The sequence below is a fragment of the Athalia rosae genome, chromosome 2, assembly GCF_917208135.1.
Source record: "Athalia rosae chromosome 2, iyAthRosa1.1, whole genome shotgun sequence".
Taxonomy (NCBI): Eukaryota; Metazoa; Arthropoda; class Insecta; order Hymenoptera; family Athaliidae; genus Athalia; species Athalia rosae.
Genome location: NC_064027.1, coordinates 16,420,860 through 16,439,218, shown reverse-complemented (window position 1 = coordinate 16,439,218; position 18,359 = coordinate 16,420,860). Strand labels below are relative to the sequence as shown.

General features: G+C 37.9%; 3 protein-coding genes and 3 non-coding genes across 7 annotated transcripts; 4 read left to right on the top strand and 2 right to left on the bottom strand.

The window, feature by feature from the left end:
• Positions 1-1,047: 1,047 nt before the first annotated feature.
• On the top strand, positions 1,048-1,154 carry LOC112695050. Its single transcript, XR_003150329.1, has one exon. It is a non-coding gene; the product is annotated as a U6 spliceosomal RNA (small nuclear RNA).
• Positions 1,155-3,147: 1,993 nt separating this feature from the next.
• Positions 3,148-3,254, bottom strand: LOC112695049. The gene has a single exon (XR_003150328.1). It is a non-coding gene; the product is annotated as a U6 spliceosomal RNA (small nuclear RNA).
• Positions 3,255-5,332: 2,078 nt separating this feature from the next.
• Positions 5,333-10,475, top strand: LOC105692023 (homeobox protein GBX-1). The gene is made up of 3 exons (XM_012410894.3): positions 5,333-5,808; positions 8,729-9,053; positions 9,199-10,475. The coding sequence occupies exons 1-3, from the start codon at positions 5,733-5,735 to the stop codon at positions 9,464-9,466; spliced, it is 669 nt and encodes a 222-aa protein (XP_012266317.3). The 5' UTR covers positions 5,333-5,732; the 3' UTR covers positions 9,467-10,475.
• A 2,945-nt stretch (positions 10,476-13,420) lies between these two features.
• On the bottom strand, positions 13,421-13,493 carry Trnam-cau. Its single transcript has one exon. It is a non-coding gene; the product is annotated as a tRNA-Met (tRNA).
• A 76-nt stretch (positions 13,494-13,569) lies between these two features.
• On the top strand, positions 13,570-16,902 carry LOC105692130 (CCAAT/enhancer-binding protein zeta). Of its 2 annotated transcripts, none has more exons than XM_012411143.3 (3): positions 13,570-15,620; positions 15,750-16,181; positions 16,369-16,902. In XM_012411143.3, the coding sequence occupies exons 1-3, from the start codon at positions 13,889-13,891 to the stop codon at positions 16,860-16,862; spliced, it is 2,658 nt and encodes an 885-aa protein (XP_012266566.2). In that variant the 5' UTR covers positions 13,570-13,888; the 3' UTR covers positions 16,863-16,902. The 2 variants fall into 2 exon arrangements, with proteins under 2 accessions (XP_012266566.2, XP_012266565.2); XM_012411142.3 differs by having other exon boundaries at positions 13,571-15,620; positions 16,366-16,902.
• A 245-nt stretch (positions 16,903-17,147) lies between these two features.
• On the top strand, positions 17,148-18,337 carry LOC105692117 (39S ribosomal protein L30, mitochondrial). Its single transcript, XM_012411121.3, has 3 exons — positions 17,148-17,392; positions 17,588-17,714; positions 17,943-18,337. Exons 1-3 carry the CDS (start codon positions 17,289-17,291, stop codon positions 18,228-18,230), a joined length of 519 nt encoding a protein of 172 aa, XP_012266544.1. The 5' UTR covers positions 17,148-17,288; the 3' UTR covers positions 18,231-18,337.
• Positions 18,338-18,359: the final 22 nt, after the last annotated feature.

The window sequence follows — 18,359 nt, the reverse complement described above, 5'->3', positions numbered from 1 at the left end:
TGAGAGGGCAGATCGTTGCCGAGGTAACCGGCGCGCGAGGGACCACGGGAAATATTCGACCGAGATTGAAAAGTTAGCGCAGAATATGCGGGGTTCGGATAGGTATATAGATATACATGTATAACGTTATACGTGTATTAACTGGTATCTGCGGTATATATGTATCTCGGATAGGGTAGGAGGAATCCTACGGGAGAATCGTCATTGCAAGAAGGACCGAAATATAAAAGCGACGGAGTGAGCAGGCTATGGATATATACGTTATACCTATATCGGTTTCGTCTAAAGGGTGATCATTTCAAGGGAGACTTATGAATTTTCGGAAGCGATCCCAAGTAATATATCTAAATGATTTCAGCGTAGCGGCTAAGGTTCTTACAAATTCAACGTTGACAAATACACGCTGCAAACTGTAGATTGAAATTTTTTCAACATTGATAGCTTGCCGCATTCGTTTGAAAGGGTAAAGAAAAAAACTATGAAAAAACATCTGATAACAATCGCACAGTTTTTTTTTACGAACGTTTCGCAAAAAAGTTTCCTTCGTATACACATGCCGGTGCAGATTCACGAGATATAATTGGCACCGCAATGAACAGACACGTGACAACATTTTTTCTCGAAATTCAACCGCTGGTTGTAAGGTATTTGTAACAAAAATGGTTCTCAGGCCGAATCGTTCGTAAGAATTATTATAATTCATTTTTTCTTGGCGACCAGATGCTCACGTGCAAAATTCTGGTTGAAAAAGATCAGAAAAATTCCACGCCACTTCTTGAATCGGTGAAATTCATGTGGATTTCCCATCCTAGAAACAACAATCCTAAAAACAGCGATCGATTAATTATCAAATCGGAATTAAAACAATTGTTTTCTTCGATAAATTACTGTTGAGCGCCGTCTTTTGTTACACCTTTTTCCACCACTCAAATTGACAATTCAACCACCAGGTGGCGTAAACCGCTTCGTACGGGGTGGAATTCTCCCACAAGCACCGTTCTTTTCGGTACGCGCGGTATATATACAACCGTTATTAGCCCGATAAATGTACTCGCTTCGGCGGTACATATACTAAAATTGGAACGATACAGAGAAGATTAGCATGGCCCCTGCGCAAGGATGACACGCAAAATCGTGAAGCGTTCCACATTTTTTTGTTATTCATTTTTTGAACGAAAATGGCCTGAATTCATATATTTCTTTATCAGAAAAAACTCTTTTGATTCGTTTTGAAAGATTCCTGTATTTTCATCTCTTTCAGATCGTCGCTAATGATTTTTCCTCTATCTTCCTAGCCCGAAAGAACCAATTACGATGTATCGATAGCTTTATAGCGTACAATTATCCTTCGAAAAATGGCGAAACTCATGCTGCGAAATATGAATTTTAACGTTATTTCTCCATTCTCGTCACTCTCCCCGTTCCACCCCTCCCTCTTTTATATAGTAACACGAAACGTTTCGCACGCAAATATGAAACTAATTCGGCATATATACCGAAAATTTATGTTGATTGAAGAGGACATCTGCAAACTCTCAATTACAAGGCACGAATTGTATACAGCGAATGCTAGATCAATTCCTCACCCTTGCATCCAATTCGATTTTGCGAACGGACGTAACACGACATTCACGTTCGCATAGGTATATGTGTACATACGCTGTACGTAGCTATATGGTACCATGTAGTATACGATACGTTATAAGTGTAGCTATATCGCATATCCCTGACTCGAATTACCGTTGGCGTTATTCCTCATCGATATAGAATTGTTTTCCGCTATATATTCCGCAGTGTACTGCATACGAGGGGGATTTTATATATACTCATACATAGGTACATACAAGGGGGGGCTAAATTGTCGATAACAATCAGTCCAGGGGTGACGATTTCGAGTCTATTGTCTGCCAATTGTATAACAAACACCCCGCTAGAACGATCCTATTATTATTCCATTCATTCGTGCATGTGTATAATGCGCGATGTATACATACATATTCGCGTGTGTATAAATGCATATTATGTACTTCGACGAATTACATACCCAGTTGCAAACAATGTACGTATCTTTTGTCTTAATTTTCTTATTACCACACGAATACCATTAATTAGTCCAAATCACGTACCAAGAGAGAGAGAGAGAGAGATTTTCTCTATAAGAACATTCGTATTAATTATACAGTTGAGTAATTAAAAAAAAATTTTTGTTCGTAAATCTCGCCGAAGTATTAAAATGAATGTAACATTTCCCAGAATTCCTGTGTGAATCTAAATATGAGTGAACTAAAAATCAGCAATTTTACTCTCGTAGTTTACGCCCTTCCGGTTCTTAGCTACGAAGATCGTCAGAATTCGTGGCTTATTACGTTAGGATTTCTAAAATTGGTACAGCGTGGCGAGGCATGAACCACCTAAGTGGTATACAGATATAATAAAAGCGAATAAAGATACGGAGTGAAAACGACGTTCTTATATCCGCGTATCTGACGGAAAGCGAGAGGTGACTCTCGCGGGCTGCCGTACCGTTGACTCGCACCACTGCCGTGCTCCACACAGCGGGGTACCGGTTGACGGATGAGTAGACTCGAATGCCATCGCATCTCGAGCGTCTATTTCATTACGAGACACTCGAGTGAAACAAAGGGTGTCTTTTGTTCATAGGTCGTTTGTTTTGTGTATAATTGTTGTCACATCGTATATTTATATACATATACCTATACAGCGGCTGTCTCTTGTCTTATATTATTTTCGCGGTAACAAGGAGAAACCTCAATTAGAACGGTTTGAGGACTTAAACACCCAGAGGCGATCAGATTTAACGAAAGAATATACATGATTATTCCAAAAGAAAAGAATACACGAGTGAGGACTCAATTAAACTCGGTTTTTATACGAACGTTTTAAACAATTATATTCGAAATATCTTTTCACGGGTATATAATTATCTTCGTCGATACGTCGTGTTCTTTTTTTTTTCGTTCGTGTGTTTATTCGTCTCTTAATTTTTCCATCGTGTGCAGTTACAAGAGCACGCGAATCTCTCTGTTCATACCAATATATTTTTCAGTAGAAAAAAAAAATAGTCAGATACTTCGATCGATCCGAAAATTGAACGATGACTGCTTGCGACGAAATATTAAATGGCAAAAAAATGTGGAACGCTTCACGATTTTGCGTGTCATCCTTGCGCAGGGGCCATGCTAATCTTCTCTGTATCGTTCCAATTTTAGTATATGTACCGCCGAAGCGAGTACATCATTGGGGCTACTAACGGCTGTATATATACCGCGCGTACCGAAAAGAACGGTGCTTGTGGGATAATACCACCCCGAAATCCAAATTGAACGACACCTGGTGAAAAATTTCAAAACTCTTGTCTAGTTTTATTTCGAAATAGATTTTAACATATAATCGCAGTCATCGCGACGTAAGAGTTGAACTGTTTCTAATATATATATATATTCGATGATATCGTACCCACCTATCAAAAGCTTGTAATTGTGACTATTCTGAAACCAAATATGATATCTAGAGATAACGGTGAAATCGTGCGAGCTAGATTATATCAATTTTTTATTTTGGATGAATCCAATTCATTCACGCTGCTGATACCCATGGGTACCGGAAGCGTTTCATATGCTGCACATCAAATTGTTTAAATTTGATCATAGAATGACATGGATGTCTGCGCAGACGATTTCGAAACACTCATTCCTCCTCCATTTTTTTTTTTTTTTTTCAAATTATCCCCCTGTCCTTTACGATTATCGAGCGAAGTAAAGTGAAGCGATAACGGCAAGTTTCCGGTGTCGATAAAGTTCGGTCGAGTCACTATAATTTATTGAAAAATAAATGAGCAAAGAACAGGCAAAAAGTGAAAAAAATAAAAGTAAACACGTACATATAACGTCTTATGGAAATTCCCGTCGCTTCCTCCCTCCGATTCCACATCTGGAGTTGGGTATTTTATGCGAAAAACACGGCCGCTTTGCCGCCCCTTGAATTAATCCCCTGTATACGTTATAGTCCTGATGTATTCGGAAAGGCGTACCGCGACGCCGCACGTATACGGTATAAGTCGCGATGGGCACATCGGGTACCTACGTTATACTACGTGTACAACTTTCAAATAATTGACTGCTTACCATAAAATGCAACCGAGCCAAGCGCGCATAGTAAAATCATATGCGCTTTCACGTGCAGTCGTAGGGAAAAAAAAAGAAACACACCCTCAACATTTTTAAAGGGTCGGAAACGACTCGATGAAAATTAAATCCTCACGTTTTTCGTTTTTTCGGAGATTTGACGCTGTGAATAAATGCTCAATATCCAAAATGTATGGAAAATCTTCGTGTAGTTATCAAATTAAATGAATGGAACTTTAAACCGAAAAACTTTATCAACAAAATTGATTTTCCAGTAAATGCAAAAGAGTTTCTCGAACGCTTTGCTTGCAGCACAAATGTAAATCCCGCCCAAAAAGGTGTACAAATTTTTCTTTCAACTTCTAAATCTTATAGAAACTGCAAACGTATAATTTTTATCTCTTCACATTTTGTTCGCCGTTAGCGGAGACGCGTCTTTATGCTTTTTAGTTTTTGTCTGCAATACATTTGCACTCTGTAATATTTTTTATATTCTTGCGGAATATGTGAGACGAAAAAAGTCAAGTTTATAATTTTACAAATACGCATGTATAGTGTATAATAGAGTGCATCATATGATTCACGGCAGAGTGAAACTTAGAAGAGATGAATTCGCAAAAATGTAATACGTAATACAAAATTTTATCTACATTTACTATTCCATTATACGTGCGCATGTGTATGAAAAAAGTAAAAAAAAAAACAACGAAAAGCGAATTATACAATCATCGTGCGGCAGCAGTGCGGATCTAGGGTTTAAATAATTTTCTCTCGGGCGAATTTGCACCCGCTGTGCACAAGTTTTCGAGTTTCGTTAGTTGCGCGAGTTGCGTTATATCGTGCACCCTTAGGTAGTATTATACCTGTACACGACTATATACGTATACGTGTATGCATATATATATTATTAGTAGGATACACATACACGCAAATGCCTCGGTTTAAATCGGAGATATTCCAACCCCTATTTAAAGCTGAGTCGGCTCGACCAATGAGGACTAGCCACCCTCAAGTTCCACCCCCTTATAACCAACGAACGAAGAGCTCGGCACTTATGAGGACCAATCCCGTGGCGGCCCTTAACAACCATGGCGCACACCTCCAAAATGGCTGCGAAAACCCGGGGTATTTGGACCGCGAGGAAGATCCCCCGCAACGTTGAAAATAAACGGACGGATTAAGTCTCGTGCAAAATTCTTGACAGGGTGGGGGAAAGGGGGAATAAATTTACCGGAGATATATCCCCCAATACTGCACAAGTATAGCGAAGGTGTGTCTCCGCAACTATCGGATCATTCCGACCACAGAACGACGTCAAACGTCTTTGCGGTAGCATGCGTCTGATATCATCGAAACGAATTATCAGTGATCGTGTTTATAATATACAGCCATAAATATATCTTCGTTAAAAGTGATTCCGAGTTCAAGTGTGACATTGTATATACGTAATTGTTTTGTGATCAACATACATTGCCCCTACGATATATGCATCTTTCGTTCGTTTTATAAATATATACATAAATATACGTATATACTGTACGAAGAACTGATATTACTTGATACGTTACACATATCGTTATACGTTAAATGACAATGATGCAGGAACACAAATCTTTTCTCATCCGTGATCTTCTCGGCGATGTTTTGACAGAACGTGTTCAAGGTACAGAAAATTATTTATAATATATATAAGGTATATCATATGAGTGTACATTATCAGAATTTTATTCATTTCTCGGTCAAATTATTCTCGAATTTTTAATTACTATATACACATTTTAACCACGTGGGCTATTAACCAGGCGCAACGATAAAATAAAAATTTGAAGAGTTGATACATACGTGAAGAAGTTACATATTATTAGCCTCGCATAGGTTACACACTATTATTGTTTGATAAAATGTCCTCATCAGGTTATTGGACTATTCGTCGCATCCGTAATTTTCACTCGGGCGTCGCACCGCGCGCGAATCGAGACGATATTGTCGCATCGTAATGTATAATTACTGGTGCAATTTAAGGTATACAAAAATAGCTCGAAATAAATGTAACGATGCATGTATACTACCTGTACTATATTCTGGTTTAATTTTAAAACGACAGAAAAATTTGCAAAAAATATCAAGGGTACCTGCCAAAAAAAAAGTGAACATAAATATCACGGTTACAATATAATATAACAATATATTTGAACGCTCTCAATTTATGTAACGGATAATGTTGTATATTTACTTATTATATGTATACACGCATGAGTCTGATTGTATAGTATATGAAGCTGATAAAATGTAACCGATCACCATGCGGAGATTATACTTATCCAAGAATAGACGGTAACGCGAGGATGTTTGGCTCTCCATAAAATATAATGGCGATAAAAAATCATTACTTCAAAATCTATGTAAGAATGCGCTGCGCGATTATGTTTGGATCACGAAGTCATATATATATATATATACAACGTTAAACGATAATTTATGACGATCAATTTATATTGTGATCATCTGCTTGATTAGAAACTGTTTTTTTCAACTTGTTATATAAATATATACACATATCGCCCTAAAGACGGAATTTTTTTTCAAGTGTTGTTCGTGTGGTACGTACGTGTGATACGTGTACATACATGGTTGAAATAAAAATTATATCACGCGTACTACAAGGCGGGAGATAAATGTTCGCAGTGAAAACAAAAAAAAAAAACAAAAAAAAATAGAAAAGAATAAACTCACGCTCGCACGCAGAGTTATTTATAAATTTCACGCGTTCGTTATGTAATTCAACTAATTAGTGCAATCAGTTGAGCACGTTAATTGTTGATATTTCCTTTACAAACATCTTAAAATCATCACACTTACATAATTAAAGCCCAACAATAAAATTATGACAATGAGACGTTTATTTTGAAGCCACCTCGACGTACGATGATATAATAATTATCTTGATACGTCTCGCAGGGGGAGTATACGGTGGAAAGTGTGCATATCAGTTGGAAAGAATATTTTGGGAAACGATAAATCATCAAGTCGTTTCCGAAAAAGATAAGATTTCAAACGTTAAATGGAAATCTCTGATAAACGATTCCCACTTCCAAGTACACGCGTATACACAATGGGAGAATAAGAAGAAATGGCGTATGTATACATAGGCGAGCATATGAATAAGCCCTTCTGCACTCACCTCTTAATCAACTCGCAATCAAGGAATGTCTAGATAGAAAAAATCGTGACAACTGGGTTATTTAAACGATCCTGTGGGATGCTGCTGCGCGGCTGCTGCTGCTGCTGCTGCTGCCGCAGGAGTTAAGTCGGTCGCGTGCCCGATCGTTCGTCGCGAGGGTTCCTCGTTATTCCGAACCCCTGCCGCGATGTCGATTGAGAATATATAGAAAGTTGAGAGGGAGAGCGTGTCCCGAGACTCCCTGCAGAATGGAATATACATCGGTTTATTCTCTAGTCTTATTAGCAGCAATAGGTATTACAACAAATGCTATAGCTCATACGTACCATATACGTGCGCAGATGGACGACCGAAACTGAAATCGTGTGCGGACAGATTCGTTAGCGATCATTAAGCCATATATACCTATACGTACACACATTCGTATGTAGGATCGGATGATGCCGCGGAGTACAGTTTGCCATCGATTTACAGTATGATGTGTAGAGAAAAAGTCACGACGATCTAATGGACATCTGCACTTTCACATTATTACACTTTATCATGTATATACGAAGATGTATAGTGTATGTGCATACAGACGTACGTATGTAGAAATGTACAAAATGGGAACTGTTTGCACCCCATAAATGAGTCGATATAAGCCAATAAAATATACCATTTCCTATTATTATATTTCACAAAGGGAGCCGTATACCTGTACAGAGCTATATTATAACAGATGCAAATTTATATTCACGGATATTCAACCAATTATCGACAAATCAAGCGGACGTTGAAAATACGATTTGTCGACAAATTCCATGTCATATATATACAGCGTAGACTAACAATGAGTTTGAGAAGTTGAGCCAAATTGTCACGAGGAATGTAGCGATCAATTTTTCTTTAATTTTAACCGTAGTTAACTGGGGATTAAATGTAAATTTTTATCGTATAATCGATCTTAATCCCCGGGAACAATAAATTACGAATCGCGTTACCAATGAGCGATAAACGTGATCGTGACTCACACGTGATGTCGATAAACGTGACGTGCGTATGTAGATGTATGATTATACCTAATAAGGAACACGTTTTGCGAAAAGATATGATCAACGAAATGTATTTTTTTCTTCTTTCTTACTACCCAATAAACTCATCATTTTGTTGAGCTTTTTATACCTGTCCGAAAGCTAAGATTATTCCAAGTGAAAACTAAAGGGGTAAAAAAAGCTCCTCCCTTCTGTATACATATGCGGAAAGGCATTTGCAAAAAAATATAAATCGCATATTGTAACTGAATTTTAAATAGCTATCCAAACGACAGAAAATATTGCTCGTACAGTGAAGTATTTTTTCCGAATCGAGATGTCCCGTTCTGTCGTCGTACTACTTCTTGCTCCGTTTTATACAATTCTAGATGATTCGGAGGACGATTCCGCTTTGCATTCGGATTCAGAAGACACGATTGATCCTGGTAGCAGCCCGTGCACGCGTCTGGGAAGCCCATCGGCGTTGTCACCTTCCCCTGGTTCGGGTTCTGGATCTGGAAAAGCTTGCGTAACGGGAACACCTAGCGGTAGAAAACCACGTAGAAGACGCACCGCGTTTACCCACGCCCAACTGGCATACCTGGAGCGAAAATTTCGGTGTCAAAAATACCTAAGCGTTGCGGATCGCAGTGACGTTGCCGATGCCCTTTCCCTATCGGAAACGCAAGTCAAAACGTGGTACCAAAACAGAAGGTGAGCTTGCCAATGTAACGGACGTACACGCAGTTGGCGGAGTACCAAATTTTTACCTTTCTATTATTTGCGTCGATACCCTCTGACGATGAGAAGGTCGACCGTATTCGATAATTGAGGAGAAAAATTTCATTCTTTTTTTTAGAACTAAATGGAAGCGTCAAAATCAATTACGGTTAGAGCAACTCCGACATCAAGCGACGGTTGAGAAAGAACTTCTTGTGCGTGGTGTCGGTTTACATCACGGTTCTATGGATTCTTATTGTCCGCCTTATTCGCAACAACAATCCTCTCCACACCATCAACCACCTCCACCGCCACCTCCGGTGTCGACGGTTTCAACGGCCGCTTTCCTCTCGACTGCGGCGGCATTATTTAGAAATGTTACTTACGTCCACGGGTGTCCTCTCTAACCCAGCTCATACCCCTAAGTATTTACTGTATTTTTAATCTTTCAAAATTCATCGTTCGAACGCGCGGAATCATTCGTAAAATTGAGCCTGCATAATTGACAGCTTATACTTGTGAAAATGAGCTAATTGTTACGGTCCCTTTCATTTGAACTTCATCCTCGGTTAATCGTCATCATCCGGCTGCGCAACAGATTCTATGATTGATCGATATTACATGAATCACGTGTGTACTAATTTATTGTATTAGGCCAGAAGCGAACGAACGAGTTATTCATAATTTATTACTAACAATAAATCGAGTGCAGACACCTGAACGCGATCGACCCATTATGATTCTCAACTCAGTATATAATTATTGTAAATTATTCTATTTCATCGTAGTGAGAATTTCGTGTAAATATGTAATTATAAAAAAAAAAAAATCTAGTTGTTCCATATTACTATCTATAACAATAAGATAAATTAAAAACTTTAACATTTCAAGCCAAATACTGGAGATCTCGTTTTACATATGTATAATTATATAATTACCCTTTTATAGATGATTTAGCGAAATAACTTGCATTTTGTTTGTGGCTTGAAAAGCTCTTGTTACAAGCGATGAGAGCAGCCACGCTTTTGCGATAAATATATTGAAATTATTCAATCTTCGAATTTCTATACCGCACAATTCATTCGTGAACAGCGTTTCGCTTCATTTTCCTTAAGTTTTCACGGTTCGCATAACTGTAAAATACGTGACTAAACTTTGCAATCATTAATTTAGCTGATAGAATTGAATTTTAGTATTTATATAAATAATGTGCAATCTTATAACTTACATGAGTTATAGAATTAATTATTTCTTATTTTATTCTCTTTTGTTATTTAAATATATGTATATTATACACGATCGTACGTATACAATCGGTGTACATCAGTCCGAGTCCGTAAATGCAGTTGTTATAATTTTTCAGGAATGACAAAACATGTAGATAAATTATTATTATTATTATAATAAATTAATAAATCGAACAATTTAATCTACACCGTTTTCATATATTCCCTCACCTATCTCCTCCAGCGGCGTTAATTATTCCACTATTGCGCTGAATTATAAGTATCAAATTTTGCGGGCGTTCTAAGACCGAAATCAAGTTTGTTATATTGGCTCTTGAGTGCGATGTACTTGTGAACCCCAAATTTGTGAACCCGATATTCGCTTTTCTGCTCGAGAGAAGAACAATGCAGATGTACTTACGTATTGTATACCGATACATAGTATACAAATAAAATTGAAATTATCTTATACACACGCACCATAGTGTACGCGTATTCCACCCTATCGCGTGCCCTATTATTATATTCATATCAAGAGGTGTAATGGTCAGAAATTAATGAAATACTTGATGGTGCAAGTCGCAACACGTGATTAAGCGCGTGCACCGAGATGTAGCTTCAAGTTTAATTGGCCGCAATCGACACTTATCATACGTGTACATATGTACACCACGTGTGTATTGTTGCGAATTGTTACCCTACCTTTATGTATTTCTGAAGGGACTCTCTCAGCTGTAGGTACCCGCGTGCTCTTAATTACCACACGTAAGAAAATTTACGACAGTTCTCAAAAATGTTCTGATAACGATTTGTGAATTAGAATGTAGCCAACGTTGTTTTAAAATGTTCTTTCGAGGAGATAAAATTTTTGTTTTACTTATAACGATGTGAACACTGATGTACAACACGTGAGATCTTCGGAATTCATGAATATAGAGAATGAAAGAAATTCTGTACATTAATCGCGTATGAAAAAGATTCTTTAGAAAAAAATATTATAAAAATCGAAATAAAGGAAATTTCGAGAGTAAAAGAAAAACGCCACATAGTCTGGGGTAAGTTGGTGCATATACCTACGTCTGTATAGGTACATACCTATATGAATAAATGCAAAGGCGAGAATTGGGGTGACCATCAGGATCTCAGTTATATGTACTTTGTTGGTTGCGTGTAGTTATATAAGTCTGATGCGTATATGCGACCATTTGGTACTTGAGCACGCGCTCTTTTCATCCCCTTGCAGTTTCTTCCGGCGTCGTTAGATATTTAACGGCACGTAACTACGACGTTGTGTATACATACCTATGTATACTACCGCATCAGACAATTTTTGTTCTTCCAGTGTATATGTAAAGTGTAAAGACACAGGGACGATATCTCTTTCGAGTCTAGGGCGAATGTTTTCTACCGCAATCTTAGTTTTGCTGCACTTATCGTATTACGGACGCAGAGAGTCGCCATTGTCAAGATCAAATTTTAAGAATCTATCAAGGTGTTCCGATATCGAAATAATGCATTGCGGAATTACAAGATTCTAATAAATAAAGGGAGTAATTTTTGGCGTAAACTATCTTACCGTTATTTCTACATGGCTGAGAAAATAGTTTGCCAAACAGTGCAGTAACGTGTTACATCCGTTTTCATTAATACACATAATGTATACATATTCAAAATAAATACATTTCCGCATGGTGCATGGGCGGTACTTTAGCGGTGAAAGAGCCGCCTAGGGAAGCCACCGTAGATTCTAATTCTTTACAAAAAACTGCGCGTAATTGCAGACGAAACGGTGAAAGGCGAAAGGACTCCATGCACAGCCTGCGGGCCAAGAGTAAAATGAAATAAATAAAAAAAAAAAAAAAATGTATAAAAAACAAACAAAAAATAGCATAAGGAACCAGGAGTAAAGATAGACCTGCGACCCTGCGGCGGTTCGGCGGTTCGGGGGAAGCTTTGTCGAGGGTGGTTGCGGCGCCAAGGGGAAGACAAACGTGGGAGGAGGAGAAAGGGAGGATCACCAGGGGGTGGGGCGAAGGGATGGCCGAGGGTAACGAAGCTCCGACTTTTTAATTGGAATATATTCAGAAACCGGAATGCCTTTTCATCGCGGAGTTGATGCTCTGAATGCGGACTGAATCAACATGAAAACGTACGTAACTATATGTATAGTATATGTATGTACCATCTTTATGGCTGCATCTATGGATGTATGCCTATCCTACAGCAACCTCTATGGAGTTCACATGAAAATAGTACAGATGTAATGATTCATATTTTCAAATGTTTAATTGTAAATGATCTCAGGTCAAAATTTGGTCCCAAATTATTGTCGCTAAAATAACAAGTACGTAGCATTTCTTGATGATTTCAAACAACGAACAAACATCATGTTGAACGTATCAACTGTGAAATATACCCACATGTATACCGAATATATTGTCATACATAAGTATACTTATACATATACCCATGAGCGAATCATTTTTTTACTTTAAAGTTGAGCGGTTTGGCACCTCCCCCTTGGATAAGAGAAAAAAATGGAAAATGTGTGAGGATATTGGTGGAAGGGACAACGAGAAAAAGTTGGAATCATACGCATAAGATACAGCTAATAATGGCCCTGTTTACTTGCAAATTGCGGCATCGCTAAAGGGCAACGAACAATTGACAACTCGTTTTAACTTTTATACATTTCAATTCTACAAGAGGGAAAATAAGGTTTTGAAATCTGAAAATCTCCCTCCTCGACTCTGTTATGGGTCCTCTGCATAATTTTTCCGCGTCTCTGAAATATATTTGCATAATTCGATCCGACGTTCCTCTCGACGCCTTATGTTGAATATGGCGTGTCGTACATTTACCTCTTTATTTTCGGGAACAACACGTACCAACGTTGGTCCAGTGCGTTATAATTATTATTGTCACAATGTTATACAATTATGGTGGATTAGAACTACCAAAGAATAAAATTAATGTTGAGTGATCACAATAAAGATAGATTATAGATAAATTCTGGCGACTTTCTTCTAAACCAATGATTTTAGAATACTGTCTTTTATAATTAGGGTTCAGAATTCGGACTAATGAGGATATTTTCGTATTTATTGGAATTAAAGATAACCGAAGCAAAATTAATGCCCCGGGTGAGGATCGAACTCACGACCTTAAGATTATGAGACTTACGCGCTGCCTACTGCGCTACCGAGGCCGATGGAACTTGGAGATTATTTTACAATATATCAATTGAAAAATCTCCGATTACTCATAAACATGGGTATCATAAGTATTCATTGTAGATTCAAACCTTGATTCAAACCAGCATGCTCACTACAACGATTTTTGTTGTTACCTTTCAAATTATTCCTACCACTCATCTCTACGATCAGTAATTCCACCTTAAGTTGAGCGTATCAACTTATACGACATACATCTAGGTTCATCTTATCTGGCACCGGGCTTTTTGGTGAAACTTAAAACACGTGGGTAAAAATCTGAAACGATAACCTATAAACGCGCTGTGGAAATCACCGTATTCGGCGTGATATGTTTAGTCTTCAGTGATTCAAGTAATTGGAAATAGAAGGTTTCCGATCACAATCGACGATGAAGAAAACGGGAGACACATTGAGGGATCTTACTTCGAGAAAATTTGATAAATGGTATGAAGAATTTCCTAAAACCGAAGATGTCGTTGAATCGAGTAAATCTGAGCTGGAAGTTATGGAGTTAAAGGACGAAGCCAAAAAATGTTTAGACGCAGATACCGCAGCATTCAGCTTGAAACAGTCTAAAATCGGAAAGTCTGATTATTCATGGATGAAATCGCTGCTATCAAAAGGCACAGTTGGAGACAAAGTAGCAGCATCCACTATATTAATACAAGACAATCCAAAATATGGCCTATCGAGACTCAGCAACCTGATTTCATTAGTCAAGGCATCAAAGAAGAAGCAATGCATAATGATCATTGATACCTTACAGGAATTATTTTCATCGGACTTATTGCACCCTCAATATAAATTGTTCAAATTTGAAGATCAAAATTTTAACAGATTAGATGAAAAAATATTTGCAGAAAACCCTATCAAAAGAAGAAAGCTACTGGCGCATTGGTATTTTGAAGATCAGCTGAAAGTCTGCTATACACAGTTTATCGAGGCATTGGACGCCGTAGCGCACGACACTGTTGATGCAAACAAAGAGAAAGCAATAACAAATATGTACAAATTACTGGCAAACAATCCTGAGCAAGAAGAAAAGCTCTTGGCCAACATTGTTAACAAGATCGGTGACCCAAGCTCCAAAGTTGCATCAAAAGCTGTATTTTGCCTAGGCCAGTTACTAAATGAACATCCAAACATGAAACAAGTAGTCCTCAATGAAATTGAAAAGTTACTCTTCAGAACAAATGTCACGCAAAAGGCTCAGTACTATGGAATTTGTCTTCTGACACAATATGTACTGGATCAGGATAATATAGAGGTTGCAAACAACCTGATATCCGTGTACTTCAGTTTTTTTAAGGCGTGCCTGAAAAAAGGTGAAGTTGATTCAAGAATGATGGGTGCTCTGCTAATGGGAGTGAACCGTGCGTTTCCATTTTCTGAGATGGATCATACTAAACTACAGGAGCATATTGATACCATATACAAAGTCATCCATCTTGGGTCCTTCAATGTCAGTTTAAGTGCCTTGAGTCTATTGCATCAGATAATTGACAAGGATGTTAAGCAGGCTAATAGATTTTATTGTGCTCTGTACAAAAAGCTTCTGGACCCACAAATAGCGACATCCACTCACCAGGCAATGTTCTTGAGCCTTTTGTTCAGGGTTCTCAAAAAAGACACTAACCCGACACGGATAAAAGCGTTTATCAAAAGGATTTTACAAGTCTCATTTTATTTTCCCACACATATGATCTGCGCTATACTGTATATGATATCACAGGTATTCAAAATTAAAAGAAATGTCTACACAGATATGTTTGGGGCCAAAAATTCTGCTCTGAAAAATTCAGAAGATACGATACAATTAGATGACAGTACAGAAAGTTTGAAAGAAAACGAGGAAGAAAACGAGGAAGAAGCACACATGAAAAATACTCATGAAGAAGAAACCATCACTCTATCTAATGTGAGAATAGCGCCAATTACAAGTCTGATGGATACGGCTGATCCAAAAGTTGAAGTAAAAGTGGAGGATGTGAAGGCCTATGATCCTTATCATCGTAACCCATTGTATTCTGGAGCAAATTTCACTTGGTGCACAGAACTCAGGGCTTTAGCATGTCATTTTCATCCCACTGTTGCTCTTTTTGCAAATACGATCATCAAAGGTAATGAATGAGTTTGGGTAGTTTGTGTTTCTCTAGCGATAAAATTAGTGACTTCAAAAAATACATAATAACATGAGTTGTATCTTTTTTTTAACCAAGCATGACCCAAGCAATTACTTTTTGTTTCAGGAAAACCAATAATCTACACTGGTGACCCATTGCAAGATTTTACAATGATTAGATTTCTGGATCGATACGTATTTAAAAATCCAAAAAAATTGGACGAACGAAAAATATTGACCAACAAAGATAACCCGCTTGCAAAACGAGCTTCGTATTTGGCAAAAGGTGTCAGGTCAATTCAAGTCAATAGCGCGATGTATGTAAATGAAGATGAAGATAAAATACCAGCGGATGAACGCTTCCTTTATAATTATTTGAAAAATAAAACTACTGCACCAAAACTGAAAGATGAGGATGATGATGGCTTTGATGATGATTTAGAGAGTGTCAACAGCGAGGAATTCAATGACATGATGGATGGACTTAGCAAAGACAAAGACTTCGAAGACCTGGATATTGCTGGGGACATAAGTACTTCAAAAAAGAAACGAAAGAAAGGTATGTCTTGTATTCCTTGATTTTTGTGAATAATTTCGTGGTAAAATATGACATGTCTTTTCAAAGAGAAGTCACAGTTCATGCATTTGTGTTTGGCCATATATTGACCAAAATTTTCATGCCCTATTGACGTGTGCAGTATAGTTAACACATACACATATGTAGCAAGAAAATAATTTTTCAGAAGATAGTGATAATGAATCATCTGGTGACAGCGGTAGTGATGATGGTGGCGATGATGTTTCTTTGGATGAAGAAGTGGGCTCTGACGATGAAATGCTAGATGAATTGGCAGAAGAAGATGAAGATGGTCTTGAAGGTGTTGATGACGAGGATCTTAGCGATATGGACTTTAGCGATGGTGACGATGATGATGAATTGGATGTCTCAAGTCCTCGCAGTCGCCCTAATAGTAATAGCAAAAAGTCAAAACCCAAATATGACCAAAACGTCTTTGCCGCTGCCGAAGAATTTGCTGAACTACTAGATCAGGAAGGTACTTCAAAAGCAAAACATGGCGGAGCTAATGTGATGAGTAATCAAGATAAAGCTGCCGTACAGCAACTAGACTGGGAAGAAAAGAGGCACAGGTGGATTAAAGGCTATAATAAGAGTGTAGGAAAACCCCGATCTCGGGGTGGACCACAGAAGAAAAGTGCCAAACGATTTAAGAAAAGATAATCCTCTGTAATCTATCGAATAAATGAACTGTAAGTGATGATTTCTTTTGCAATTTTTACTAAGTGTACCAATAGGTGATATTTCGGTCGTTCTTTGGATCGTGAATTGTTCTTCAGCAATTCTTAGGGAACTGGAATAATCCCTTATGAGCATTCGTTTTGTAAAAAAATTCCGAGCAGGCTACACACGTAGAGCTTATTGCTGGTAGTTCGGGACACAGCCGCTATTAGAAACAAGCGTCCAATCATCTGCCAGATGATCCGACTAGTATAGTGGTAGCCACAAATACATGAACACTGAAATGTTTGTATTTGTGAACAGCAAGTATAGCAATTAGCAAGTGAATAGAGTAATGTAGTATTCTGCTCGCTGGCGGTGGTTGGAGAGTTAAAGTTTTTAATAGTTTCTTTGGATATTGGAAAAACAATGTCCAATGTCACGCGAATGTTGTTGGGGGGTGTCCGTCACTTCACGAAAAGATATAAAGGAGAAGGTGGTGTAAAGTATGGCTTAATAACATACTATCCCAGGTGAGTGAAAGGTTATGTATTCATACGCTGGTGATATCGTTAGCCTGGTGATTGGAACTTCAAAGTTGTTTTCTATGACCCTAATAAAACGGAATTAATAATAAATAACGGGTTAAATTGAATAATTAGCTAGTAGTCATTGCGAATTTGGTCTCAGAGCTATGCGACACCAGTCTGAAACCATTTGAAATTTAGGACTCCAGATCACGTAGACCCTCCGATAGAGCCAACAAAGTTATTGATGATCCAGCGAGTGAAGCCTTTCAAGGGAAATCCATACTGGCAGAAAAATGTCCTCACACTATTAAACCTCCATGAAAGGGTGAGTCCTTTTTGTTGTAGTCTAATCAAAATTTGACTACAAATGAAAAAAGCTTGAATAGCTTATTTGAAATTTCTGGCGGAAATCCTAGTATTGAAACAAATCTAATTGAACAAACAGACGGAATTCTCATGTACTCTCTATTAATCTCATCGTTATTTGTAGAAAAGCATTTTGTCGATCACCTAATCGACAAATATATCAATGCAATGGTTTTTCTTGTTCCAGTCAAGTGCTATAGCGATTGTTAAGAATACACCCGAGATGAACTCAATGCTGTGGGAGGTAAAACATTTAATTAAAGTCACACCAATAAAATGCCCTAATGGTCTACCAAAGGATGGAGATCTCAACGGTACTTACTTACATGAAAATGGAACTTTTATGGTCACCCACAAAGTCGCAATAGATCCATCCCGAATAGAAGCTACAGAAAAATTCACGAATGACTGGAGAAGGCTAGATAAGGAAACTGTGCAACGACAGTTGAGGCTCAAGTGGCTCAATCCATTATAAACTTCTTGCAGGTGCTCGTAGAGTAAGATACATACTTAACCTTAATGAAGAGTTACTGAAATCCAGCAACTTTTACTCTAGAAAATAAATGATTTCTGGTCAATTAACACTGGGTATTTCTTTATTTGT